This window comes from Gossypium hirsutum, chromosome A05, assembly GCF_007990345.1.
Source record: "Gossypium hirsutum isolate 1008001.06 chromosome A05, Gossypium_hirsutum_v2.1, whole genome shotgun sequence".
Lineage (NCBI taxonomy): Eukaryota > Viridiplantae > Streptophyta > Magnoliopsida > Malvales > Malvaceae > Gossypium > Gossypium hirsutum.
Window position 1 is genome coordinate 77,751,007 of NC_053428.1, and position 27,401 is coordinate 77,778,407.

Consider the following 27,401-nt stretch of genomic DNA (forward strand, 5'->3'; position numbering starts at 1 on the left):
TTATAATCTCATAAAAATACTTAATATTGGTAAGTAAAAAATAAAAATGCTATAGAATTCTGTATTTAGGTATGCCGCAGAAAAGCCTTCCGACACTTTATTATGGGGATAAAGATCTTGATTTAGTAAGTAAGAATTTATATTGTTTTTATTTTATTTATGAAATTATTAGTTTGCAGTTATTAATGACTTTAGTTTTAACATATGATTATATTTATATGGGAGGATGAAGGAGTATGATACTCGTTGAAAAGTTTTTGACGCTACTTTTTCATTTTTATGCTTCATCGTTTTGAGTTATTTGGAATATGTTTATGTTGATGTATGGAGAATTCTTTTTCTTGTTTAAATATGTGTTTGAGTTTGTATGATAGCTTACATTTTATGGATGTTTTATCATTAAATATATTGTAGTAATATTGTAATGACAATTAGTCATTTTGACTACACATATTATTATATTACAATAATCGTCTTTAAATTTTAATTATAATTGAACAAGTCTTGAGATATGAAGTAAAAAATCAACACATGATAGAAAATTAGAAATAAGTCAATATATTTTGAATAATTATGTTTAAAGATTAAAAATAAATAGAAAAAAAAATCAAATTAAGCGGAACAATGCAAATGGTAAATTTGATAAAATTCACTTTGTTCCGCTTCATTCATTACCATCCCTAAAAAATAAAAGATTTTATTAATTAATTCTTATTTGTCCATATAATACCTAAAAAAGTTATTTTGCTGATGTATAGAATCTTTGACGTATTAGTAGAATAGTTGAACATCAATTTCATAAGGAAAATTGATGTAAAAACAATATTGTAATTATCGATGTGGCATATCCTCTTCATGTATTGTATTAAAATATCTTTCCTATCCAATCATTTCGATTGAGCCTTCCTATTTACCTATCTCTCTAATATTAAAATTTCTATTAAAACTAAAAGAGAGTTTTGTAGGAAATAATAAAGCGCTCTAAATTTAAATATTATCATATTCGGGTTTTTATATAGAAAAAATTAAAAATAAAGATACTCCCATGAAAATATGATTTACTTTGTAAAAAAAAATATAATGTTTAATTAAGTTAGTATTTAATTGACTTGTAATATCAATTTAACTATAAACTTAAATAACAATATAAATTATTAATTTGTAAGTCCTCTTGGCTATAATTTTTTCTTTATTTGATTTCTCAAAGGATTTCAATTTCTTCATTTGGGTAGTATAAATATATATTTTTATTTCAAATTTTGTAAGTGAAATAATAAATATTAAGAAATATAAATATTTGTTTAGAAGAGTTGACTTGACTAAAGAATAGGTTACATTTATGATTAAAATAAATAAATAAACTGGGAGATGGAAAGAATATTTCAAGCAGATAATTTAATCAATCCAACTCACCTAAGATGATCTGTACATCGGATTGACTTGGACTTTTGATATGACTCGTATACACGGGGATTGACTAAAAAATGTCCCTTTTTAAAAAAATATTTAAAAAAAAATATAAGACTACATCATTTTAAATCATTGAATTTGATGAAGTGTTCTTTATATAGAGATGTACAAATTATGAAACTCCCAAGAGCAGGCAGCCATATTTGTTAAGCATGGAATACGCGCAGTTTTTGGTGCTGCTTTTCTCCTTGTTTCAGATTCACATAAACTCTTGTATGTGCCAGCATATGGGGGAGTTGGATTCAACAACCGACAAAGCAGCCTTGCTATCATTCAAACTCCAACTCAATGATCCTCTAAATTCACTTTCAGGTTGGACCCGCAACTCTACTTCTCACTGCACCTGGTTTGGTATATCTTGCACCAGAAAAGGGTCCCGAGTTGAATCTCTCCAACTCAGTTCACTCGGCCTTGTTGGCCCCTTACCTTCTTCTCTCTCAAACCTCACTTCCCTTCGCACGCTTAACCTTTCCCACAACTTATTTCACGGTCTATTTCAGTTGGAGTTTAGTAAGCTTTCCCATCTTCGACATATTGACCTTAGAAATAACTCCATTAATGGCACTCTTCCTGTTTCTCTTTCTCATTGCCTTAACCTTAAAACACTTAGATTGCAAGGGAACAAATTTAGTGGAAACCTTCCACCTCAACTAGGCAACCTCCAAAGGCTTAGTATCCTTAGCATCTCCATCAATAATCTCACAGGTTCAATCCCCCCTACATTTGGGAACCTTTCCTCTTTAACCTATCTTGCTCTGGCAAGAAACATGTTAATCGGTGAAATTCCAAGTGAGTTTGGTCAGCTTAAAAAGCTTCAACATATTCAGCTTTCTGAAAATCATCTCTCAGGCCACATCCCTCCTTCTATTTTCAACATTTCTTCTTTGGTTTTCTTGTCTGTCACACATAATAACCTTTCAGGAAGCCTTCCAATTCCAAATGATAATCATAGATTCCAGGCTCTCCCAAATGTCAGAGAAGTATATTTGGCACTAAACTGGTTTGAAGGAATCCTACCTGCGTATCTATCTAACGCTTCAAACATTGAATGTCTTGATCTGTCTAGGAATAGATTTCATGGTCCGATTCCTTTGTTTGGCAACATGAGAAAACTTATAATGCTGGACCTTGGTCAAAATCTTTTCTCTTCTAGCACTGCTCGGAATGTTCACTTCATTGGTTCCCTTTCAAACTGTACTCAGCTTGAATATCTGAGGATAAATTCCAACAGACTTTCCGGTGAATTTCCCTCAGTGGCGAATCTGTCAACCAATATCCAACATTTATGCATTTCTGACAATTTCTTGACTGGTGGCTTCCCTCATGGGATGGACAAGTTCCAAAATCTGATATCTCTTTCACTTGAGATGAACTCTTTGACAGGTGATATTCCAAGGAGCATAGCCAAACTCGGAAACTTGCAGAACTTTTTGGTGCACCAGAATATGTTCTCTGGAGAAATCCCAGAAATCTTTGCTAATCTTACACGAGTTTCTAGAATCGCAATGAGGAATAACCAGTTTTCTGGTAAAATTGCCACCAGCCTTGGAAATTGTCAGCAGCTACAAACATTGGACCTGGCTTGGAATAGGCTAAATGGAAGCATACCAGAAGAGGTTTTCAAGCTTTCTGGTTTAAACTACTTGGTTTTGGAGCATAACATGCTTTCGGGTCCTCTCCCCAGTGATGTTGGCAACTTGAAGCAGCTTCAAGTGATTGATGTTTCTGATAATAACTTGTTCGGAGGTTTAACTTCATCAATCAGTGGCTGTTCAAGTTTGCTATACCTCAACATGTCAAGGAACAATCTCAGTGGTGAAATCCCGAGTTCATTAGCAAATATATTACCACTAGAGGTTTTGGATCTCTCTTCCAACAATCTTTCTGGACCAATTCCACAAGAGTTGGCAAATCTTAAGTCACTCAAGGTCTTAAATTTGTCTTCCAATCATTTGGAAGGAGATGTTCCTACAGGAAATATCTTCTCAAATCTCAGCTCGTCTTCGATCCGGGGTAACGACGACCTTTGCAGTGCTGACAAAGAAATTGCCAGAAATCTGCAACTTCATCAATGCAAAACAAAGGGAAGACAGAGTAATCATTTGATCAAAATTTTAGTTCCAACTGCCGGAGCTACACTGTTTATATGTTTAGTTTTTTGCTTTGTGTGGGCATTGATATCCAGAAGGAAGAAAAACAGGGTGAAGGGCAGTCAATCTTTACTTTCATTGAAAGGGTTACCGCCGTTGATATCTTACTCGGATATCCAGATTGCTACAAGCAATTTTACAGCTGAAAACCTGCTTGGCAAGGGAGGTTTCGGGTCGGTTTACAAAGGTACGTTCAATACTGGTGATGATGGAGCTTCCATCAACAACTTTACATTTGCTGTCAAAGTTCTTGACCTGCAACAAACCAAGGCCGTTCAGAGTTTTCTTGCTGAATGTGAGGCCTTGAGGAATGCCAGGCATCGAAACCTGGTGAAGATCATCACCTCATGCTCGAGCATCGATCATAAAGGAGATGAATTCAAAGCTTTGGTATACGAGTTCATGCCGAATGGCAACCTAGATAAGTGGCTATATCCAGAGGATGAGGAATCAGGGTTTTGTTTGACCTTGATGCAAAGACTGAATATAGCCATTGATGTAGCTTCCGCCATGGATTATTTGCACAACGACTGCGACCCGGCTGTTGTGCACTGCGATTTGAAGCCTGCAAATGTACTTTTGGATGAAAATATGACGGCTCATGTGGGGGATTTCGGCTTGGCGAGGTTCCTTTCTCAAAGGCCGTCCCAAAGGGAGAACAGCACAATGGGATTGAAAGGCTCGGTTGGTTACATTGCACCAGGTGAGTAAACAATAAATCGAACCGTTATTTTACCGACATTAAAAGAAAACTTGCATATGCATTTTCAATCTAATGTATTGCTGAATTTATGTGCAGAGTATGGCCTAGGAAGCAAAGCTTCAACCAGTGGAGATGCCTATAGTTTTGGAGTTCTTGTGCTTGAAATGTTCATTGCCAAGAAACCAACTGATAAGATGTTTAAAGAAGGATTAAGCCTCAACAATTTCGCATCAGCTGTGGATAGAAATCAAGTTTTTGAGACAGTTGATCCAAGGATATTGAAGAACCATGGAGGTTCAGAACAAAGCTCATCAAACCCTAGCTCTAGTAATGACAGCAGCAATGGCGGCACCAGCAGCACTGACAGTGATCACAACTGCAGGAAATATGAAGAATGTTTAGCAGCTGTTATAAGAGTTGGATTAAGTTGTGCAGCTCAATCGCCCAAAGATCGCTTATCCATGAGAGAAACCTTGACAAAGTTGCATGATATTAAAAAAAAATTTCTTAATTAACTACCCATACGCATTTAATTAAATTAATAATAATAATAAAATTCTGCAGACCGTTTATGGATTCAAATTGTATGTCATTATGTTTATTTCAAGAATTACGAATTATTATGCATTTATAAATTTGATTTTTCCACAAAGGATAACAAATAGTCCTATTTTTCTCATTGCTAGTTTCTAATGTTGCATGAAAATTTTAGCGTTAAATTTTTTTTTTGGGTGAGAAAAAGAAACTTACAAAACTAAGTTATTGAATTGTAAAATAAATTACAAAGATTATTCTCTTCTCTTTATCAGCTTTGATGAGTGCTCATTTTCTCCAAAGGCCAGTTTGGCCATAAGATCAGTACTTTGATTTTACTCCCTGTGAATGTAGCGTAGGAGCCAACTGCTTTCTTGGGATAGGATGCAATGTATCATTCTAATTAGAGCAGAATATGAGGTTTTCAAGACACTTTCGTAAATAGCTTTAACTGCCTCCAAGCTGTCAGATTGAATTACCACCTTGGCATCGCCTCTTCGCTGGATGAGTTTTAGGCCGTCAAGAATACCCCAAAGTTCCGCATTAAGGATCGAGCAATTACCTAGGTACTTGTTATAACCTAGGATCCATTCTCTATTTTTGTTACGTAGGACTCCCTCTGCAGCTGTAGCCCTTGTGTCCACTCGAACAGCACCAACTGTGTTGAGGTAAGTCCACTCTCCTACCAATGGTTCTCCACGGGTCATTTAGATTTCAATGTCCGCAACCTGTCTACTTGCCAAGGAAAAATGCTTGGCCCAAGATACCGAGGTTTTGATTATCTTTTCTGGGCTCCACGATTTTCCTTGAAAAATGAAGAGGTTACAATTCTTCCATAGGCGCCAAGCTAATAATCCAAAGAGGTACGCAGTTAGCTTCCGCACAGTGGGAACTTGGGTTAACTTGTAGGTTAAGAGACAACCATTCGTGCAGAGTGTTAGAAAAAAAGTTAAACTGTTGGGTTTTTAGGATTACCTGTTTCCAAACCTCTTTAGCCAATATGCAGTCTTGGATGACGTGTAAGATATCCTCTGATGAATGACCACAAATTGGACAAGAGGGGTCCTCTGCTAAGCCGCGCCTAGCTCTTTCTACATTAGTAAGGAATCTCTGCTTACGAACAGTCCAAAAGAAAAAATGAACTCTTTGCGGTCTTAGGAGTTTCCACGCTTTCTTCCATAATTCATCTTTAGGGCTCTCAGACTCCTCATTCAACATTTTGAAAGAACTTTAAATAGTGAAAGCTTCAGTTGAAGTATGACGCCAAGATAGTCTGTCGAGTCCTTCAAGTGGATGTGGGGGTCGGATGCCCTTAATATGGCCAATGATTTTATCTGGTAACCAAGTTTGCAAGAGGTCAAAGGTCAAATTGCCATCCTCTGTGGTCCATTCTTTAAGCAGACTGTCAGGACTAATATTGACGTGAGCAGGGATATAGTTGATAAAGGGATCAACATTAGGGATCCAAGGGTCCTTCCAGCATTGGATTTTGTTCCCATTACTGACTGACCATATGATGTTTTTGCGCAAGAGGCCCTAGACTTTAGAGAGTGACTTCCAAATAAATGAGCTTTGACCCCTCTTGATGATGTCAGGTAAAGAATCATCCAACCCGTATTTTGATATGACGACTTGAACCCATAGAGACTCTTCGTCAAAAACCATATTGTATCCAAGCTTCAGTAGGAAGTATATGTTTTGGTCATGTAGTTGTCTCATACCCAACCCACCGCGGTCCTTCGGTTGGCATACAGAGTCCCAACCTACAAGTGACATCTTATTCCTACCGTTTGTGGTGCTCCAAATGAATGTCCACGCCAACCATTCAATTTCATCACTTATTTTCTTAAGAATCATCATGGATTGCATGAAATGCCCTAGGATGGAGAGGAGAACTAATTGCGTTAGGGTGGCTCGACCAGCAATAGATAGTTGACGTGCATCCCAACTTTGTAGCTTCACTCTAACCTTTTTCACCACAAAGTACATAGTGTTGTTTGTAACTCTTTGATGGAAGAGAGGACTCCAAGATAATGTCCAAGATCGTGAACCTTTTGAAACCCAAGCATATTGCTAAGCATGGATGACACAGACTTCTCAACACCTTTAAAGAAGAAAATATTTGTTTTCCTAAGGTCGAACTTATGTCCTGAGAGCTCACAAAAGTCATAGAGGATTTCCTTTAGTAGTTTGTCATGTTATGCATCTGCTTTGCAAAATATGACAAGGTCATCAGTAAAGAAGAGGTGGGAAAGAGGCAGTCCCAAGTGGGAAAGACGTATAGAATTCCAGATTCCTCTCGACAGTGCCAAATTGATAGAGTGACCTAACCATTCCATGCAAAGGACAAACAGATATGGAAACAGAGGGCATCCCTGTCTAATTCCCCTAATAGGTTTAGATTTAGAGGTGGGGACACCATTCCATAGAACTTGCATAGAAGAGTTAGAAATAGCAGATATTATAACATTTCTAAGGTAGTTAAGGATACCTGTCGCCAGAAGAGAAGCATCAATGAAATCCCATAGTACACGATCATATGCTTTCTCCAAGTCAATTTTGATAGCCATCCACTTCTTGCTTTTATTGCTCTTCATTGAGTGGATGACTTCTTTGGTGATGACAATGTTATCAGTGATATTTCTTCCAGCAATAAATCTGACTTGTTCTTGTACAATAATATTTAGGAAGATGTTCTTGAAACGGTTATTAATAACCTTCATCACCAATTTGTAAAGGACAGTGCATAGGCTTATGGGACAGAATTGAGAAAAATCCTTTGGGTTTTGGATTTTAGGTATAAGAACAATCAGCATGTTATTTAGCTCAGCATCAATATTACTTCCAATGAAAACCTTTTTAACCTAGTCACATACCGCGGTCCCAACAATATCCAACTACTTCTGGGAGAAGAGGGCATGAAAACCATCACTGTCTGGCGCTTTAAGCGGAGCCATGTCAAAAAGAACAATCTTGATCTCCTCATCTGTAACCAGTCTACTCAGAAAATTGAGTAAGGGGAAGTTGATTTTAGGAAACCTCTGAGGGGGCAGCCTCTTCATAAAGCCAGGGTCTTCGCCATAAAGGGTCTGCTAAAAATTAGCAGCTTCCGTTTCAATAGCCTCTAGGTCAAAAATCCAATCCCCAATAGAGTTACGAATAGAAGTTATGTAGTTATTCTTTCTTCTCTGTAGGGCGCAGGCGTGAAAGAATTTGGTGTTGCGGTCCCCTAAGTGAAGCCAATCACATCTAGCATTTTGCTTCTAAAGGATTTCCTCATGATGTAGCACATTCTCCATCTCTTGCCTTAGTTCCAATTCATGAGAGGCTAAGAGATTAGAACCCAAAATGTCCATATTCTTCTAGACTATGGAAAGTTTATGAATCAAATTTCTCTTGTGAGTAGTGATGTGGCCATAGACATACTTATTCTAATCCTTTAGATCATCTGTAATCAGGGTTAAAGACTCTGACATAGAACCTCTAAACTCCAACCGATCCTTGACAAATTTTACAAAATCAGGATGTTTAGTCCACCTTGCAAGAAATTGAAACGGTCTTCCTCTATGCAAGGTAAGCTCGAGCTTAATATTTAAGAGAAGGGGTCTGTGATCTGACTTAATCTTCAGCTGATGAGTAATCAAGCTATTTGGGAAGTTTTTAAGACAGGCTTCATTTTCCAAAGCACGATCCACCCTTTCAAAGAGATTGCCCCGGTGCTATGTAAAAGGAGGATCTCTAAATCCCAGGTCATGTAACTCAGTTGAATCCACAAAATCACCAAAATAGGGACATCTCTTCCATGATGAAAGACCTCCTGTTTTCTCATTAGAAGATAAGATTTCGTTGAATTCACCGATTATCACCCACGGAATATGACTCATAGGACTAGATAACCTCAAATTTCGCCAAAGATCTTGGCGTTTTTTATGGTTATGGCTACCATACACAAATGACACCATGAAAGACAATGAGTGAGAGTTAGACCAAACCCGAGCTAGAATAAATTGCAAGTGATTATGGACCATCTCCATCTAAACCAAATCTTTCCAACCAAGCCAAATGTCCCTGGCATAACCAATAGCCTCCACACGATGTGAGAACTAAAGCCCTAATTTGCAATTATTTTATCTACTTTCGAGCCACTAACTCTAGTTTTAAGCAAGCTGATAATTTTTGGTTTATACTTCATATTATACTCTCGAAAAATATGGGGAAATCTTGCATCGGCACAACCTTGGCAATTTCATGAAAAAAATTGAAATAGCCACGTAAAATTAACAAGGAGAATAAAGGGCATACCGTTACTGCTAAGGCTCACTGGTGTCGTTAAGGTCGGATTTATCATGCAATCCGATGTCCTTTTTATTTTTAAATTCGTTGAGATAAGGTTCACCCTTTCTTCCACTTACCCACTAGGGAAACTCGGGAGTTTGTCGATGCTTTCAAATGATTATCCCTATCTCACATAGCAATATTAGATGTTTTACCTCCACGGGCAACACCAATTTTACCACTAATTTTCCGTTCTTTACTTCCTGGGCTATCGCTTCCTAAAGGTTTTGAGTGTCGACTTTTGGTGCGACCAATGAAATTCGAAATTTCCTTAAAAGTGACTGCAGAGTGTTTCCCAGGGTCTAAAATACCTTCTATTAATTAGACAGTAACCTCTTTCGAGTATTTAGAGCTAGGTTTAAAAATTGTTGTGGTGTTATCTAATTTGGACTCGTTAGTATGTCCAAAGCTTCCACTTGGGCCAGCTAGCAAATCGACCTGTAAGTTAGGGACTTGGACTGCTGCCTCCAAACCCATAGGCTCCAAATATGCCATGAATTTGTCTTTTGGTGACCTGCCATTTGTTTGACTTTTGCTTTTGGAATTTGCTTCCTTGGCATTCGGGACAGTAAGAACTAAAATGGGAGTGTTTTTGGGATAAGGCATAGAACAGTTGTTATTTAGCACCAAATGGGAAGCTAATTCAGGCTCTAAGGAAAGTGTTTGATTTTCCTTTCATTTTTTAGCTTTCGGGTAATCATTGGCTTCATACAAGGGGTTAGGCAAAAAGGTTGTAGGTTCTTGCAGGCTATCCTCAGGGTTCATACGGACAAGGCAGCAAACCGCTGTAATGATGAGGTGTCTTTAGCTTGGTTCGCCAGACGACCATCATTTTTGATGACTATCAACTGTTTTTTGTTATGGCGGTTTGGAACTTGCATCCAAGGGCCATAAAAGTCTTGGTCCTTGGTGTTGAGGTCTGACTCCCCCACCCTACTCCTTGGAGTTTGCATTGTTGTTTCTTCCATGGTAGTGATCGACTTGTTCACTGCTTATTCATTCGGGCCCTGACTGCAATTTTCCTTGATGTGGCCTACCTTACCACATGTGTAGCAAATGGATGAGAGGCCTTCGTAGACTACTGTTTGTTTTTTCCCTTCAACACCGATGAATGGCATAAGGGGTTTAGAGATATCTTCCCCCACGGTTACTCTAGCAAACTTTCCCCTTGTCCCATCGATGGTATTGTAATCAACCTTGACTACGTTGCCATTGACAGAAGCCAATGCTCTCACTAGTCCCTTTGTGTAATAGCGATAATAGAGCCCCGATAACCGTATCCATGCAATGATCTTGGACGAAAAGTTCTGCTCTGTAGAGAAATCCCGACTCCATGGTTGCACCACTAGGTAGTGACCGTATACCATCCAAGGGCCGCCCATGATAACTCTGTTATAGTCGTTTTGGCTAGCAAGTTTAACCAAGAAGTAGTTATTGTCCAGGTTAACTATTTTGTAGTTGCTTGTTAGTCCCCAAAGGCTTTCGATTTTGTTGGCTAATGCTCTGTATCTGATTGGTCTGCCTAGCATTCGTACTATCACCGTTTTTTTGTTATGCTCATTGATCAGGGAGTGGACTCTTTTCGAGAAGCACACTTGAGGGTAGGGTCCATCCATGGATATTGAGACATCATCGTCAAGGAGCGTAACCTCCTTTTCTTCGTTCAAAGGCATGCGCACGTCCACCCTTGGGCTTGTACTACTATTTTCTAAAAGTATTTCTTTAAAGGAGGGCTTGTTTGGTTCTGGTTCTAGCATCACCAGATCATCACTATTTGCTAGGGTGGTGTCTTTGTTTTTTACTTTCTTTGTCGCCCTTAGTAGCTCCGTCAGGATCAAATCGCCAGAGCGTTCGTTGCTAATGATGGCATTTGAGGGTTCGTCGCTATTCATGTTTAGAATCCCATTATGCTAGCGTTTAATTTTCAATTAATTCATAAATAGCCTATTTTTAATTATTGTTATTTATAACTGATAATAATAATTTATCTTAATTTTTAAATAATATATATTTGAAATTATATAAGAAAGTAAACTATAGTGTTAATTTGAAAAAAAATAAAAATAAAAACCTAAAGGGACATGCATAAATTATAATGAAAGTTCATGATAAATAGGAAAGATATTTAAACTAAATTAATAAGCATATTTAATAGTGGTTTAAATTTCACTTTCTTTCAAAAATAAACTCACAAAATATTTTTTTATGAGCTCCAAACAATAATAGATAGTCAAAAAAAGGAAATAGTTTTAAGAACACCTGCTTTACACAGTATAAACATATAAATTTTAAAAATAATATCAGAATCTTATATTATCTCATCATCAATTAACATAATTTTCAATCACTTTTCGATGCCATTGTTGTTTGAATATAATTCGATATTGCCTCTTTGAAGAACCATGACTTTAATTCTTCATTTTTTTATATAATTCTAACTCATTAATGCTAAAAATCTCCATTTTTTACCAATAAATTTGTTTAGATGCTATTTGATTGAATATGCCTAATTACCGCATGCTATCTATAAAGCTAAACTTAAATTTTAATTGTTATTGAACTCTAATATTAATTACGTGATAATTAGGAATATGTTTAAATCCTAAAACTATACGTAAATTATGGTTTAATATGTAATTATATACATGAATTTTGATTTTGTGTAATTTTATACATGAAAATTTGATTTGATCTAATTCTTGTAAGTTATTAACAGAATTACTGATATAATATCATTTTATATTTATATATTTCATACACAAATAATTATATTTATCCAATATAAAGAATAAATTAATTTATTTCTTTCTTTCAATGTGTATGATTAAATAAAAATTAAAATTTCAAATATATATTTGGATCACAGTTAGAGTTTCATGTGTATAATTGCACTAAAATAAAGTTCATATATACAATTGCACATTAAATCAAAGTTCATGTATCTCAAAACTATACATGAACTTTGATTTTGTGCAATTTTATACATGAAAGTTTTGATTTGATCTAATTCTCACAAATTATTAACACAATTATTGATATAACATCATTTTATGTTTATATATCACATACAAAAATAATTATATTTATCCAATATAAAAATAAACTGATGTATTTATATCCTTCAATATGTATGATTAAATAAAAATTAAAGTTTCATGTATACGTTTGAACCACAATCAAAGTTTCATGTGTATGATTGCACTAATTAAAGTTCATGTATTAAATTGCAAAATGAATCAAAGTTTATATATAATTTTTGAAGTTTATCCCAGCTAATTAATATTATTAGAGTTCTATTCAATATATAATTCTATTTTACATCAATAAAACTAGCACGATTTAAAAAAATTAGCTGAACTTTTTTTTACGTCAAATTTAAACTAATAATTATAAATTAAATTATAATTATCATAATTTTTTTATATTTTATGCTTAGAGTTCTATCCAAGTAATACTATTTTAAAAGTAAAATTAAAATTGTTAAAGTTTCAAGATAATAAAAACTCCTCAAAGATCATCAAATCTTCATCGAACTCTTCCGTACTATCATCGCCTTCCTAGTCAGAAATGATCATCTTCTTTTTCCTTTTTCCTGAAGTAAATTGTGCTCTCTTTGAAGCTCGTAGAACATCAGATGGGTCACAGATGATGATCCTTTTCTCATTTGGTCTTGAACTATGAGTTGCATTAATATTTTTTGTATATTGTCTTCAATGGTTTTTGCACATAAAACAAAATTGAAGCAAATATTAGCTCACTGGTTATCTAATTTTTAACTAATACTAAGTGATACTACGTGGTCGGATCTTAATACAAGACAACTTGAATTAGTAGATAAACCTAAACATGTCATTAGTTTAACTGGAAATGAGCAAATCAGTTGAAAGGCTAATATGTTATCTATCAAGTCCAATTGGGGAGATGCTTTGTCTTAGGCATCGGTGTGGATAACTCCCAGAAGATAGAGACAAAGATGCAACTGATTGGATGATAGAACATTGGACAGGACCTGAGTGGAATAGATTTTGAATCCGTTTATGGATTTATCCACTTGTAACATTAATAGTGTGGCATACCTTAATCCTGAGTGGATGATGGACTATGCATACCTGACTCATAGACTTTGATATAAGTAAAACTTGAGTTCATATAGATAAGGAACTAAAAGTTGGTGCATTGGGTATATGATTTCTGTCGGATGTAGCATCATTCACAATAGTAGAATTAATAGCCCAAGAAACAGTGTATCTGTAACACCCCGAAACCGTGGCCGTCACCGGGATCGAACACGAGGTGTTATCTAGCTTAATTCATCAGTTATACAGCTCAAACAATTTATTTTAAAACTCCCAGACAAGCTGTCAATCTGCTTTATAGTCACTTAAAAATTCGTATCTTGAGTTATGAAACTCGAAATCCAATTCCGCAAATTTTTCCTGAAACTAGACTCATATATCTATCTACTGAAATTTTTCCAAAATTTTTGGTCGGTCCAATTAGTACAGTTTATTAGTTAAAGTCTCCCCTGTTTCAGGGTTCGACTACTCTGACCTCTGTGTATTACGAACCAGATATCTCCTTGTACAGAGATTCAATGACTATGCCGTTTGTCCCTAATAAAACTAGACTCAATAAGGAATCTTTAAATATAAATTATGACTTCTAATTATCTTTGTAAAATTTATGGTGAATTTACAAAGTCGGAACAGGGGATCCAGAAATTGTTCTGGCCCTGTTTCACAAGATTTTAAATATCTCATACAATATAGCTCATATACTTGTTTTACTTCTTCCATATGAAAATAGACTCATCAAGCTTCGATTACATAACTTATTCATTATTTAATTCCATTTCTACTATTTTTAGTGATTTTTCAATTTCACATCACTACTGCTGTCTGCATCTATTATTAGAGTGAATTTTACCTATTAGAGTAATTTAACATACATATCACCAAGTATGATCATGACTAGCCATACCAAAGGCTAATCATTACCAAGCATTTCCTTACTACTCAATAACCATATCATGAGTGTAACACCGGAAATGATTAGCCATGACAAACGGCATAATAATCAAATAGACTTTAACTATTACTTATAACTAAGTATCATAAGACCAAATCCAACTTAACATTTATGCCATTTTCGCATGGCTAAAAGTATACATACCAAAGTTCAAACAAAACATAATAGCCTATACATGCCGAAATGTTCTCTTAGGCCAACTAAGAAGAAGATACCAAAAGTTGCAAGCTGGTGTGATGACTTCGACGATGGTCCCGAGCACACAAAAATGGATCAAAGGAACCTAAATAAGTGACAAATAAACACACCAAATGAGTATATAACTCAGTAAGTCATAAGCATTACATACCGTACAATTATAAGAGATCATAAGAGAAGGCAAATAATGCAAAATCAGTTACTCCAACTATACCGAACTATGCTATCATTTCTTAGAATTTCGGTTCAATCTCATGCCAAGTCCTACAATCAAATCAAACACCAAAACAACCCAATTGATTTAGACCCGATTCCTCAAAGCATGGAATTATGATGCACTAGATAAATTTGTACCTACTCAATACATGCCTCAAGTTCGATACTTTAGTTACTAGTTCTACCACTTCGTTCTTTCACGCACATTTTATATTATCAATCGAATTTGCACACATAGTGCTCGTCACACTCGCACACATACTGCCATAGTACACCGCACACTCAGTGCATTGGATTTTCTCTCATACTTCAACATCCAAATCGGCACACATAGTGCTACTTAATTCCGCACACATAGTGCCATATGTTAACTCATTTTGATAAGGCAATTTACTTAATTCAAATAGCACATATGGTCACATTAATAATTAGAAAATTCACTCCAAAAGAATACTCATCAAAAGGAATTCTTTTATGATTCACTAGTATTTTGTTTTTACATACCAACTAATCAACCTTACAAAAATGCTTAAGGACTTACCTTGTGTTGGGTAAAACGGTTCCAACTCGGCTACTCGATGTTCTTTGCTTTGCCCTTGCTTGATTCCCCTCCTTTAACTTCTTGAGCTTAATCAAATAAGTTAAACTAGTTTAACCGTCTTGCTAAATATTTATATCCAAATATTAATGATTTCATATCATAAGAAACACATGGTAAATTTTTACCTTTCTACCTTATGCTTTTGGGCTATTCGGCTAATAACCATATAATATCATTACTATCAATAATCCAATTACACATACACATATACATATTTGTATATTAGGTAACCACCCTTACTAACTACCCATTTTAGTCGATTTTATACAATCAAAGGTAATATCACAAATGGACATACTTATATAGCCGAATGTGCTAAAATTAGATCTAACATCACCTATACACTTGATTAAATGGCCGAATACCTATACTATCAATTATAGTATCATTTTTATTCTTTCAAACACATAGTTTCCTCCCATGAACACTTGGCCGAATTTTTTTCTTCTAATCTAGCATAGCTTCACATCTATTTGTAACATCATATAAATCCACATATAACTACATTTCTACCTAAATCTTCTTTCACCTTCCTATTATTTCCCTTCACAACATCAAAAGCACCATACTCTTAGCATTTACCTCTCCCTAACCGTATGCCATTTAATTACTTATTTAGGTAGAAAATTAACATATGAGACATGATAAGACATTGGCTACTAGCTAGATTTTCACAAAAATTTAACAAAACTAACATGAATCCTACCTTAATCCTCCCTTATGATGGCCGAATGTCTTAGAACATTTCTCCCCTCCTTCCCTAGCTCACGGCACTTCAAGAAAAGAAAGAAGATGAAGACTTTCTCTTGCTTTCTTATTTTATTCCCTGTCTTTTTTTTTGATCTATTTTAATCATTTACTAATAAAAGCATCATTAAAAATTCAACTTAATGGAAGAACCATCCTTGCTTGGCCGGCCACTACTTGAGGTTTGGGTAATTTGACATGCAAACCCAAGTTTCCTCACTTTGTTATTATTTGATCCTTACATATTCCCTATCATATTTTCTTAAGTTCTCAACTAAGTCAATCACATGAAATTCACATTCATAAGTCTAAATTAAAACATCAAAATTTCACACATGCACTAATATACATAGAGGATATGCAACCAAATTTTAAATAAATTTTGGGACTCGGTCTTGTGGCCCCGAAACCACATTCCGACTAGGGTCGAATTAGGACTGTCACAGTATCCTTTCATTGGTTGTAACGCCCCATGCTTGACCCGAATGTCGAACCCAGGTATGGAGTGCCACAAGTTAAAATCATTGAACTGAAAATACCATTTGAAAACCAAAAATCTTAGCTAGGCGGATACTCTTCTTGCTGGAGAGATGTCTCGATATTTTGAAAAACATATGATAAGTTGAAAATGATTTAAAATAATACTACACCACTTATAGTTGGGATATGAGTACTCTGCATTTGACAAAAACTTGATGAACATTCACAAGTTTGAATAAAAATGCAAATGAGTTATCACTCAAGTAGTAGTTTAAAGTTCATTTCCAAAGTCTAACAACACATGAAAACAATTTGGCATAAAGCCCAACAAGGCAGCACATAACAATTCAAAAATACAAAATAATGTTTTTGAATACAGGTTGTTAAGTTCCAACTGGCGACAACTAACAAACATCCTAATACCCTAGCAATTACATGTTTCACCAAGACAAGATATAGCTCACAAATAAGCCGCAAATCTGATTGAATCCCTACTCAATACGTCCAACCAACGAGGCCTAGAAATAATAGGGTTTAATAGGCTCTATTAGGGTAAGTCTTATATTGACAAAATGGTCTGCCACTTCTAGCAGATACAATACTTCCTGTTCTGAAGTATTTATTGGTGAATACTTCCACAAACAGGCTCACTCCCATGGTGAACACTAGCTGCTTTTGGAGACTCGCATATGTTGGACACGAGGTACAACTGTTCTATGTCTATGCCACATTGATAAGTTATTAAAGTAACATATTTTAATCTTATTCTTAATGTGTTTTTGGATGATTAATTATACAAACTAGTGAATTTGATGCTCCTAATATTTAAATTCATGTTTTTAGGAGCCACGTGACTTGGGAATTTCCACACAGGCTGGATACATGCCTGTGTGAGCCACACGGGCTTGATCATGCCCATGTGCCAACCCGTGTCGATTTTGCATCCTACTTCCCAAATACACAGAAAAACCTAAGTTTTAGGCTTTCTAAGCATTCTAAAGTCTATAAATACCTATTAAAAAAAGACATAATGAGGCAATCAGAGAAGATCGAAGAAAACACTTGAAGAACACCATCGAAATCAACTCAGATGTGGATCTCCATCAAGACCAAAGATCTACTTTTAATTTCTTTTGAAGTTTTATTGAGTTTCTTTATGTCTTTTTGTTATTCTGATTTTGAGATGTTTTTATTCAGGATTAAGAACTGATTCCCTAGATACTTAGGGAAGATGAAATCTATGATGAATCTTTTTATTTAATTTCTATTTTTAAGCGATAAATACTTGATTCATGTTTTCAATTATGTATGTTAATTTCTTGTTTTAATATTTCCCGAATATTAATTCATGTTTAATGTGCTTATTTCAGTAGAGCGAAATCCCTGTTTAAGAGTAGATCTAGCATAATTGAGTGGAGTTGCATGCAATCTTAGAAATAGGACGACATAAATCTACCAGATTAGAGTCAAATCTAATAAGGAATCTATAGATTGAGTTAATGGGACGATAGAGTTTTAATTAGAAATAGATTTCAATTAATCAACCTAGAGGCAGTTGTTTTTACTCTCGAAAGAGATATTAACATAATTTAAGAATTTCTACGGATCAAGACTGTAACACCCCTTACCCGTATTCAACGTCGGAACAGGATATGAGGCATTATCGGACTTACATCGCAAGCAAACATACAATTCCAAGTCATAAATTTGCATCCAAATTAAAACCGTTTGCATTCAATCTTAAAGTCCCTAATACAAGCCTACGAGGCCCAAAACATGCTTCGGAAGTGGTTCGGGACTAAACCGAGCACTTAGGAAAGTTTTACAAAACTTAGAAAATTTTTGCTATGAATAGGGGTTATATGCTCGTCTAGTTTGGGACACGCCCGTGTGGGTAGGCCGTGTCGTAACACACGCCCATGTCCCTAACCCATGTAACTCTCTGTTTTGCAAAGCATGAACAAATTGAGGTCACACGGCCAAGTCACATGCCCGTGTGCTAGGCTGTGTGGTTAATTTAATTTTCATAAAATAGGTGCAGGCTTCACACGGTCGGGACACACACCCGTGCTTAAGCCCGTGTCCCTCACACGGCTGAGATACACACCCATGACTCCATCCGTATGCTCAATTCTGAGCATTCTATTTATCTAAATTAAGGTGCAGGGGACACACGGCCGGAACACATGCCCATGTGCCAGACCATGTGTCACACACGGCCTAGACACATGCCCGTGTGTCTACCTGTGTGGATAAAATAAAGGCTATTTACCAAGCGATTTGTCACCCTCATTTCCACCTACACACACAAGTTCAATGGCATAAATCATGATATACTTAGGGAACCAAACATCCACAATGCAAGGCCAAATTATGTAATTTCATTATCCACACTCAATATATTTACAACACCATAACTTTGTCAAACCAAATCATACCAACTCACAATCTTGAGTTTCTTTTAGAAAATTTTTAACAATCTTTTCAGATTATGGTAATCATGTTTGGACTTTTTTTCCAAGTTTTCTTTCTTGGAGGGGAAATTATAATCACTTGAAGGGGTTGTGGATTCTTCGTGTTTACAAGGCTTCTTAGGACTTCTACATGCCACGTTTTATCTTTTCCATTTATCTTTTTTATTTGCTTCCTTATTATTCTAATAATTGATTTATTATCTTATTCTAGTTATTTATTTTAATTGTTTTATTTGACTTGGGTTTGATTTCGTTTCAGGTTGTGTCAAAATCCAAATTTCTTTCTGAACGTCTAGAGCCCTAAGTCAAATCCGCAACTTTGACAAACTTTACGATCCTTTTCCACATTCATCTACCTCATTCTTTATCATTTGGTATCATATTTTGGTGTTCTAGGTGTTCTTTTTATTTTTATAAACTAATTTATAACAAACAGTCTCAAAACAACTTTTTTTTACCTTGACAATTTTCGAAAAAATATTTTTTAGTGGGTAAACATTTTTCAAATGATCTAAAATTTTACATACTATTTCTTGGAACTATTTTAGAGTATAAAAAATATTTCCCACAAAAAAAGTGATGGAAAATGTATAGAAAAAAAAAGAACATATGAAAAAAAAGAATAAAAGAGAAGATAATATGTGGGTTGAATATTGTGCCAAAACTTTCCAGATTAGATTTAAATTATTTGAGGAGGCTCTAGATTAAATTTCATAATTTTTAGAAATCAGGAACACCTCGAATGAAGTTTATTAAGTTGCTTTGCAATTTTTCGGGTTTTCGGGTTTCAGCAATTTTCATTAACTCTTAGCCTTAGGTTTTCATTTATTTTTTTGCTTTTTATTGTTCCTTTATGCATTTTAACACTTTATTAGTTCTTAGATGAATAGGTTAAAGCACGTTCCACATTCTGTAACACCCCAAACCTGGCCTAGACGTTATGACCAAATCTGACAATGTTACATAATAGGGTGTTTGAAAACTAAGTTTCTACAATAAATCCATTTCCGTTTAATTACTTTTCTTATCTCTTATTAATTCCAAAATCCTTACTCGGTCAATCGATTGTTTTAAACATAATTCATTGCGGAAGCTTTTAAAACCATTTTGAGTAAATAGTGTGTTTAGAGAAAACTTTGCTTTTTCGAAAACCAAGTTTTCCTATGTCTAGCAGTTATAAATCCATAAAAATAAATAAAAACAAAATTTAAGCAAAAGTCCCAAAAAGTCCCCAAATTACATCCAAATAAACCACGGTAACTAAATCCATAAATCATAAATTATAAATCGTAAAAGTCCAAAAACTGTGGTCACCATTGAGTCCTCATCCGCCCGATCTGTTTAGGTTTAGGGATTACCTGTGCACATTAAACAAAGAGGGGTGAGTTTACATAAACTCAATGTGTAATCCCACAGAAAACAAACAACAGTAAATATAATGCACCGTAAAAAATAGTCTTGGGCCTAAGCCCCTTTCAGTATAAGTATGTACAAAGGCCTTAGCCTATCACAGTATCAATAACAGATATACAATATTCAGTAACAAAGTCCTACCCAACTAGCCTCTACACACCATCTTCATCCAACCCTACACTCCAAGTGAGGATTAAATCAACCCACCCATCCCTACACTCCAGGTAGTACTGAATGTGGCACAAAATAGTAGTTTACAACTGAGCTGCCAGTATATTAGCCTTAAGAGCCTTTCAGAACACTTCCTCCAAAAAAAATCAACCCAACCCCATGCAATGCAACATACAATACATGACATGCTATCTCATGATATTAGTACATATGATCAATAAATGTATACATGCATACTATCATCATACTCAATATATATCTGTCAATCAGTTAGTTCACACAATTAGGGGTCCAAGTAATGCTTACCGACCTTACAGTAGATTCACAATCGACTTGGGCGACTCGTGCAACCTTAGCAATCAATTCGGTGAAAATGAGCTCACATGCCCATGTGGCCTACTCGTGTGGCGCACATGTCCGTATGGCCCACACAGCCCAAATCGGCCTTGGCCGTGTGGATCACATGCCCTGACCCAAAATCCCACACGTTCGTGTGGTTTACCAGTGTGGACCCACACGGCCCAAATTAGTCTAGCTTGTGTGTCGTACACGGCTTGCTTGGCCATCACATGGCCGTGTCTTGCACGGCCTGGCCTGGCCTCGTCGATCATATGCTCGTGTTAGGGCAAACAACCTACCACATGGGCGACCACACGCTCGTATGGCATCGACAGTGGGGTTTTTGGCTTTTTCTGAAACCCCATTTTCTGTACAATCGGGTACACACTTGGTATCATTGTTGCTAAAACAATCCCTAAGCACTCCAGAACCTAAAAACTGACATTCCAACACCCAATTTTAGTAACATTATCAACACTTAAATGGGATTGTAACGAGACACTCACCCATTAACTATCGATAACCATACCTTTGATCGAAACGAGAATTCCACGCATTTAACTCACTGATTGGGAATTATATACAATCCCTTGATTAACTCCTAAACACCAAAAGGAAACCCCTCTTAGAAAGTATTCATAAAAATGTTTAGATTAGCAAAAGTCGAAACTTACCAATAATGCGCAAAAGCTAGATTAACGAGTCATGAAAATTCAGAAGTAGATGGGAAAAAATAGAAAGACGATAGCAAGGGAACAAAAGGGGCAGCAGCAAAAAAGAAACAACAAGAGAAAGAAAAAGGGGAAGTGGCAGAGTGAATGGTCAGTTCTTTACTGAAGAGAGAAATTTTTTGGGAAAATTGATTTACTCAAATCCCACTACCTACACTATCTCAACCACCCACTTTTCAGATTTTTGGTACAACTCAAACTCTTAGCCACCAAACCGAGCAAAAGTAATCTATTTTTCCCACGCAGGGATTCGAACACAAGGCCTTCAACAAACCCACACTCCCCCTAACCACTAGACTAGCAGGCCTATTCTATTATAAACTTACCAACAATTATGTATAAGCCTGTTGAACTAGTATCAGGCTTAATTCCAAAATAACCCAAAATTTCTCAAAAGCAAAGCTTGAACTTGGGACCTCACACACACACCTGAAACACTTAACCACTGTAGCAGATACACAGTTGTCACATTTTCACAATAACAAAAATAAGAATTTTGGGGCGTTACAACTCTACCCCCTAAAAGAAAATTTCGTCCTCGAAATTTATCTGATCAAAACAGATGAGGATACTTCTGGCGTATCGCATCCTCAGGCTCCCACGTGGCCTCCTCAGTGCTATGACTCCTTTACAAAACCTTCACTAGTGGGATAGACTTCCTCTGAAGAACCTTTACATCGCGATCCAGAATCTGAACCGACTCCTCCTTGAAGGTCAGATCTGGCCTAACCTCAATCTCCTCAACAGGGACAATATGCGAGGGATCAAAGCGGTAGCGCCTCAACATAGAAACGTCGAACACATCGTGAATACGGTCTAACTCTGGAGGTAGCTCCAATTGATAAGTGACCAGTCCCACTCACTTCAGAATTCGGTACGGCCCAATAAACTTAGGCTCAGCTTGCCTTTACAACCAAACCTCAGAATCTTTTTCCATGGAAAGACCTTGAGAAATACGAAGTCCCTCACAGAATACTCAATCTCACGTCTTTTTAGATCCGCATAAGATTTTTGTCTGCCTGATGCCGCTTTTAGTCAATCCCGAAAATCTGACCTTGTCCTTAGTCTCAGAAACCAACTCAGGACCTAGAACATGTTGTTCACCCAACTCAATCCAACACAAGGGAGCGCGACACTTACTACCATACAGAGCCTCGTATGGTGCCATCTAAATGCTAGACTGGAAATTGTTATTGTAAGCAAACTCCGTTAGCGGCAGATTCTCCTCCCAATTGCCTCGGAAATTGATAACACAGCTTCTCAACATATCATCTAGTATCTGAATCACCATCTTCGATATACCATTGGCTGAGGATTGAACGCAGTACTGAAGTCTAACCTTGAACCCAGAGCTTCATGTAGCTTTTTCCAAAACTAAGACGTGAAGCGAGGATCCCTATTAGAGATAATCGAAACTGGTAAACCATGTAGTCTCACTATCTCAGAAATATAAAGCTTCGCCAACTTCTGTAGAGAATAATTTGTCCTAACCAATATGAAGTGTGCAGACTTGGTCAATCTATCCACGATGACCTACACTGAATCCTTTTCAGTAGGTGTTAAAGGTAACCCACTAACAAAATGCATCGTTACTCATTCTTATTTCAATAATGGAATCTTAACCGGTTGCAGGAAACCTCAAGGAAATTGATGCTCAGCCTTAACCTACTGACATGTCAGACATCCAGCTACAAAATTAGTAACCTCTCACTTCAATCTTGGCCACCAATAAAGCTCTTGAAGATCTCAGTACATCTTATTCCCACCATGGTGCATAGCATAAGGGCTACTATATGCCTCTCTTAAATCAGGATCATTCGGCACACATATTCAGCATCGAAAACACAACACACCCTCAGAGTTTACCCAAATTCCATAGTACTAACACTCTCAATCTGTCAGAATCGAAGACCCAAAAACTCATCCTTTAGCTGTTTACCCTTAATTTGCTCGATCCAAGTTGGTTTGACTTGCAACTCAGCCAACAAACTCCTATTGTCGAACAAGCTAAGTCGAGCGAACATCGCTCTCAGATCGGTCATAGCCCTACGACTCAATGCATTGACCACAATATTGGCCTTGCTAGGATGGTACTCAATGGTACAGTTATAATCCTTAAGTAGCTCAATCCATCTACGTTACCTAAGATTCAACTCCTTTTGAGTCAAGAGGTACTTAAGGCTTTTGTGATCAGTATAGATAATGCATTTCTCACCATACAGATAGTGCCTCCAAATTTTCAAAACGAAAACCACGGCAGCCAATTCCAAATCATGCATCTGATAGTTAGCCACATGCATCTTGAGCTGACGAGACGCATATGCCATAACCTTACCGTCTTGCATTAGCACGCAACCCAAACCAACATGCGATGCATCGCTGTACACTACGAACTCCTTTCTAGATTATAGCTGTATCAAAATAGGAGCATCAGTCAGTACAGTCTCGAGCTTCTCGAAGCTTTCTTGCTATGCATCAGTCTAGACAAACGGTACCTCCTTACGTAGCAGCTTAGTTAAGGTGTTACAATCAGTGAGAAACCTTCCACAAACCGTCTGTAATAATCTGCCAACCCCAGAAAGTTGCGGATCTCAAACAGATTCCTAGGCTGCTTCCAATCCAATATAGCCTCAATTTTTTGAGGATCCACTTGAATCCCCTTAGCAGAAACCACATGACCCAGAAAAGTTACTTCATATAACCAGAACTCGCACTTGCTGAACTTAGCATAGAGCTGCTTTTCCCTCAAAATCTAAAGAATAATCCTAAGGTGCTCGTCATGCTCCTCCTCAATCCTCGAATAAACCAATATGTCATTGATGAGCACTACCACAAACCAGTCCAGATAGGGCTAAAATACTCGGTTCATCAGATCCATCAAAGATACCTGTGTATTAGTCAGTCGAAATAGCATCACTAGGAACTCGTAGTGACCATAACGAGTCCTAAACATCATCTTATGTATGTCAGCCTCCTTAACTCTTAACTGATGGTACCTAGACCAGAGATCAATCTTAGAGGATATTGAAGCTCCTCGAAACTAGTCAAATAGATCATCAATCCTTAGTAACGGATAGTTGTTCTTGATGGTCAGCTTATTCAGTTACCGGCAGTCAGTATACATCCTTATGGATCCATCCTTCTTCTTAAGAAATAGTACCAGTGCTCTCCATGGAGACACACTAGGGTGGATGAACCCACAATCCAACAACTCCTAAACTTGAGCCTTAAGCTCCGTAAGCTCTTTCGGTGCCATTTGATAGGGAGCGATGGACACCAGAGCTGTACCTAGAAGAAGCTCAATCCTAAAATCCACTTCTTGATTCAAAGGTAAACCCGATAGCTCCTCAGGGAAGATGTCTGGAAAATCCCTTAAAGTGCGGATATCTTTTACAGTAGAGTCCCTAGAAGCGAAAACACTTACATATGCCAAGTACGCCTCACATCCCTTGCAAACTAGTTTCTCAGCTACCAATGCAGAGATCACATTAGATAAGTAGTTCTGGCATTCTCCAATCACGAATACCTTATTATTTCCCTTAGTTCTCAAGACGAACCTCTTAGTTGCACAGTCTAGACTGACGTGGTGCTTGACCAACCAGTCCATCCCTAGAATCAGATTGAACTCCCCAAACATAAGCTCCATTAAGTTAGCCAAGAAGTCGCCCCTTGAACCTCTAACGGTACATCTCTAAATAGCTTATTAACCCTTATAGACTGCCCCAACTTTCTCAGTACAGTAACCTCACTCGTAGTGCTCTCAACCAAAATCCCTAAGTTTTCACATATGTTGCTAGCTATGTATGAGTGAGTAGACCGTATGTCTATCAATGCAAGATATGGTACATCAAGAATTAGAAATGTACTGGTGATGATGTCAGAAACATCTCTGTCTTCTTGATGATGTGCAGCATAAACTAAAGCAGGCTGCCTCGCCTCAGTCTATCCAACAACTCTGCCCGATGCTCTCTGTCCATGGCCCATGCCATTACCACCCCTAACCTGACCATGGCCTCTCGGTGGCTGCTGTGCGCCCTCTGTGGGTGTGCAGTATAGTACCCTGAGCTTGCATCTGATTGGCCCTCAATGGACACTCCCTAATACGGTGATCCAATGATCCACACTTCAGACATGCCCTAGTCCTCTTCCAATACTTGGCTTGATGGCATCTACCACAATCTCCATATAGCTGTAATCCAGTAGAAGCAATAGGGGGTCTAGCTCTAACTGGCCATCGAATCTGGCCTTTTTCTTAGGCCTTTGTACAGAACTTGAGGGCTCCGAATCCCTCTTGTTCTTTCCCCTCTCTCTATCTCTGTTTTGGCACTCAGCGCATTTAACCTCCTCGGCGATCTTCTCCTTCTCAACTAGGACAGAAAAATCTTGCTCCCTCTGCGGAGCTATCAAAACTCTCAAATTATCTCTGAGGCCATTCTCGAAGTGGACACACCTCTCATACTCTAATTCCACCATACCTCGCATATAACAGTTCAATATTAGGAACTTAGCCTCATGCTTGGCCACTGATCGATCCTCCTGAGTGCCACAGATCAATCTTAGGAATTCAGAAACTCCTTCCTACGAGCATCTACATAACTGACTCTCACATATTTCCCTTGGAAGGTGGTCTTAAAGAACTCTTAAGTCAATCGTTTGGGCTTAGTGCGCTCCTTAACAGTCAGCCACCACTGGTAAGCCTCATTATGTAGCAGCGAGACTACACCCTTTAATTTCTGCTCAGGGGTTGCAATCTAGATCATCCATGATCCTCTCTGTAGCCTCAATCTAGTACTTGAACACATTAGGGGTGACTCTAGTGACACCCCTAAAAAGCTCAACTCCATTGGACCGGATTCGTTTAGTAACCGACTCACAGCCCCCAAATCCAGTATTAGGCCCAACGACCCTCTCGAATATCCTTAGCATAGCCTGGGACAATGCATCGTCCCCAACCATGCGATCCTGAAACCTAGTCTCTGTAGCAGGTGACACTGGCATCTCACTCGTGCCCAGATTTGGCATACTACCCAGTGAATAGGACTTAACTCGAACCCCTCTACAGCCTCTACCTTGGCCTCTAGTACCTCATCTGCGAATACTTCATGCGCTCATCCCAGATTCGAGATTTTATCTACATTCACAGTTTTATGAATTAGTTACAGTTTCGATATTTATTAGTAGATGTTTTACGTAAACAGTTTCAGTAATTCAAAGTGATTTTCACAAATCGCAATTTCTATCAGTTTTGCTATAGTCTCAGTATGCATCATCTAGAGTGTTTTCAATTTTAACTTATCACGGTTTCAGAATCAGAGCCAAAGACTCGGTGTACCACATACTAAGTCAAATGATTTTAAATAATTTCGAGATTGCTTTTTTAAAAACTAATTTTTGAAACCCAAAATCCAAAGCCGAGTTTTGCAACCTAGCTCTGATACTACTAAATGTAACACCCCAAACCTAACCCAAACATTATGTCTGAATCTGGCAATGTCACATAATAGGGTGTTTGAAAACTAAGTTTCTACGGTAAATCCATTTCCGTTTAATTACTTTTCTTATCTCTTATTAATTCCACAATCCTTACTCGTTTAATCAATTGTTTTAAACATAATTCATTGCAGAAGCTTTTAAAACCATTTTGAGTAAATAGTGTCTTTAGAGAAAACTTTGCCTTTTCGAAAACTGAGTTTTCCTATGTCTAGCAGTTATAAATCCTTTAAAATAAATAAAAACAAAATTTAAGAAAAAGTCCCAAAAGTCCCCAAATTACATCCAAATAAATTACGGTAACTAAATCCATAAATCATA

General features: G+C 37.0%; 4 protein-coding genes across 4 annotated transcripts; 1 reads left to right on the forward strand and 3 right to left on the reverse strand.

The window, feature by feature from the left end:
- Positions 1-1,589: 1,589 nt before the first annotated feature.
- On the forward strand, positions 1,590-4,975 carry LOC107957321 (putative receptor-like protein kinase At3g47110). Its single transcript, XM_016892825.2, has 2 exons — positions 1,590-4,323; positions 4,420-4,975. Exons 1-2 carry the CDS (start codon positions 1,623-1,625, stop codon positions 4,836-4,838), a joined length of 3,120 nt encoding a protein of 1,039 aa, XP_016748314.1. The 5' UTR covers positions 1,590-1,622; the 3' UTR covers positions 4,839-4,975.
- A 217-nt stretch (positions 4,976-5,192) lies between these two features.
- Positions 5,193-5,564, reverse strand: LOC107960565 (uncharacterized). Its single transcript, XM_016896896.1, has one exon. The coding sequence runs from the start codon at positions 5,562-5,564 to the stop codon at positions 5,193-5,195; it is 372 nt and encodes a 123-aa protein (XP_016752385.1).
- A 4,620-nt stretch (positions 5,565-10,184) lies between these two features.
- Positions 10,185-11,084, reverse strand: LOC107960564 (uncharacterized). Its single transcript, XM_016896895.2, has one exon. The coding sequence runs from the start codon at positions 11,082-11,084 to the stop codon at positions 10,185-10,187; it is 900 nt and encodes a 299-aa protein (XP_016752384.1).
- Positions 11,085-23,488: 12,404 nt separating this feature from the next.
- On the reverse strand, positions 23,489-26,588 carry LOC107960563 (uncharacterized). Its single transcript, XM_041111998.1, has 6 exons — positions 26,391-26,588; positions 25,932-26,126; positions 25,593-25,779; positions 24,879-25,199; positions 24,143-24,281; positions 23,489-23,672 (listed from the first exon to the last, which is right to left on the reverse strand). Exons 1-6 carry the CDS (start codon positions 26,586-26,588, stop codon positions 23,489-23,491), a joined length of 1,224 nt encoding a protein of 407 aa, XP_040967932.1.
- Between the last annotated feature and the right edge of the window lie 813 nt (positions 26,589-27,401).

Bases quoted from the DNA above. Each gene is read 5' to 3' on its own strand.
- LOC107960564 (XM_016896895.2), bottom strand. From the start codon at position 11,084: ATGAATAGCGACGAACCCTCAAATGCCATCATTAGCAACGAACGCTCT.
- LOC107960565 (XM_016896896.1), bottom strand. From the start codon at position 5,564: ATGACCCGTGGAGAACCATTGGTAGGAGAGTGGACTTACCTCAACACA.
- LOC107960563 (XM_041111998.1), bottom strand. From the start codon at position 26,588: ATGCCAGTGTCACCTGCTACAGAGACTAGGTTTCAGGATCGCATGGTT. The intron at 24,282-24,878 runs GTACAGCTCTGG...GGTTATATGAAG, and splicing joins TAGGATTGAGCTTCTTCTAG to TAACTTTTCTGGGTCATGTG. The intron at 23,673-24,142 runs GTTTGTGGAAGG...GTACCATCCTAG, and splicing joins TTGGCAGATTATTACAGACG to CAAGGCCAATATTGTGGTCA.
- LOC107957321 (XM_016892825.2), top strand. From the start codon at position 1,623: ATGGAATACGCGCAGTTTTTGGTGCTGCTTTTCTCCTTGTTTCAGATT. The intron at 4,324-4,419 runs GTGAGTAAACAA...ATTTATGTGCAG, and splicing joins GGTTGGTTACATTGCACCAG to AGTATGGCCTAGGAAGCAAA.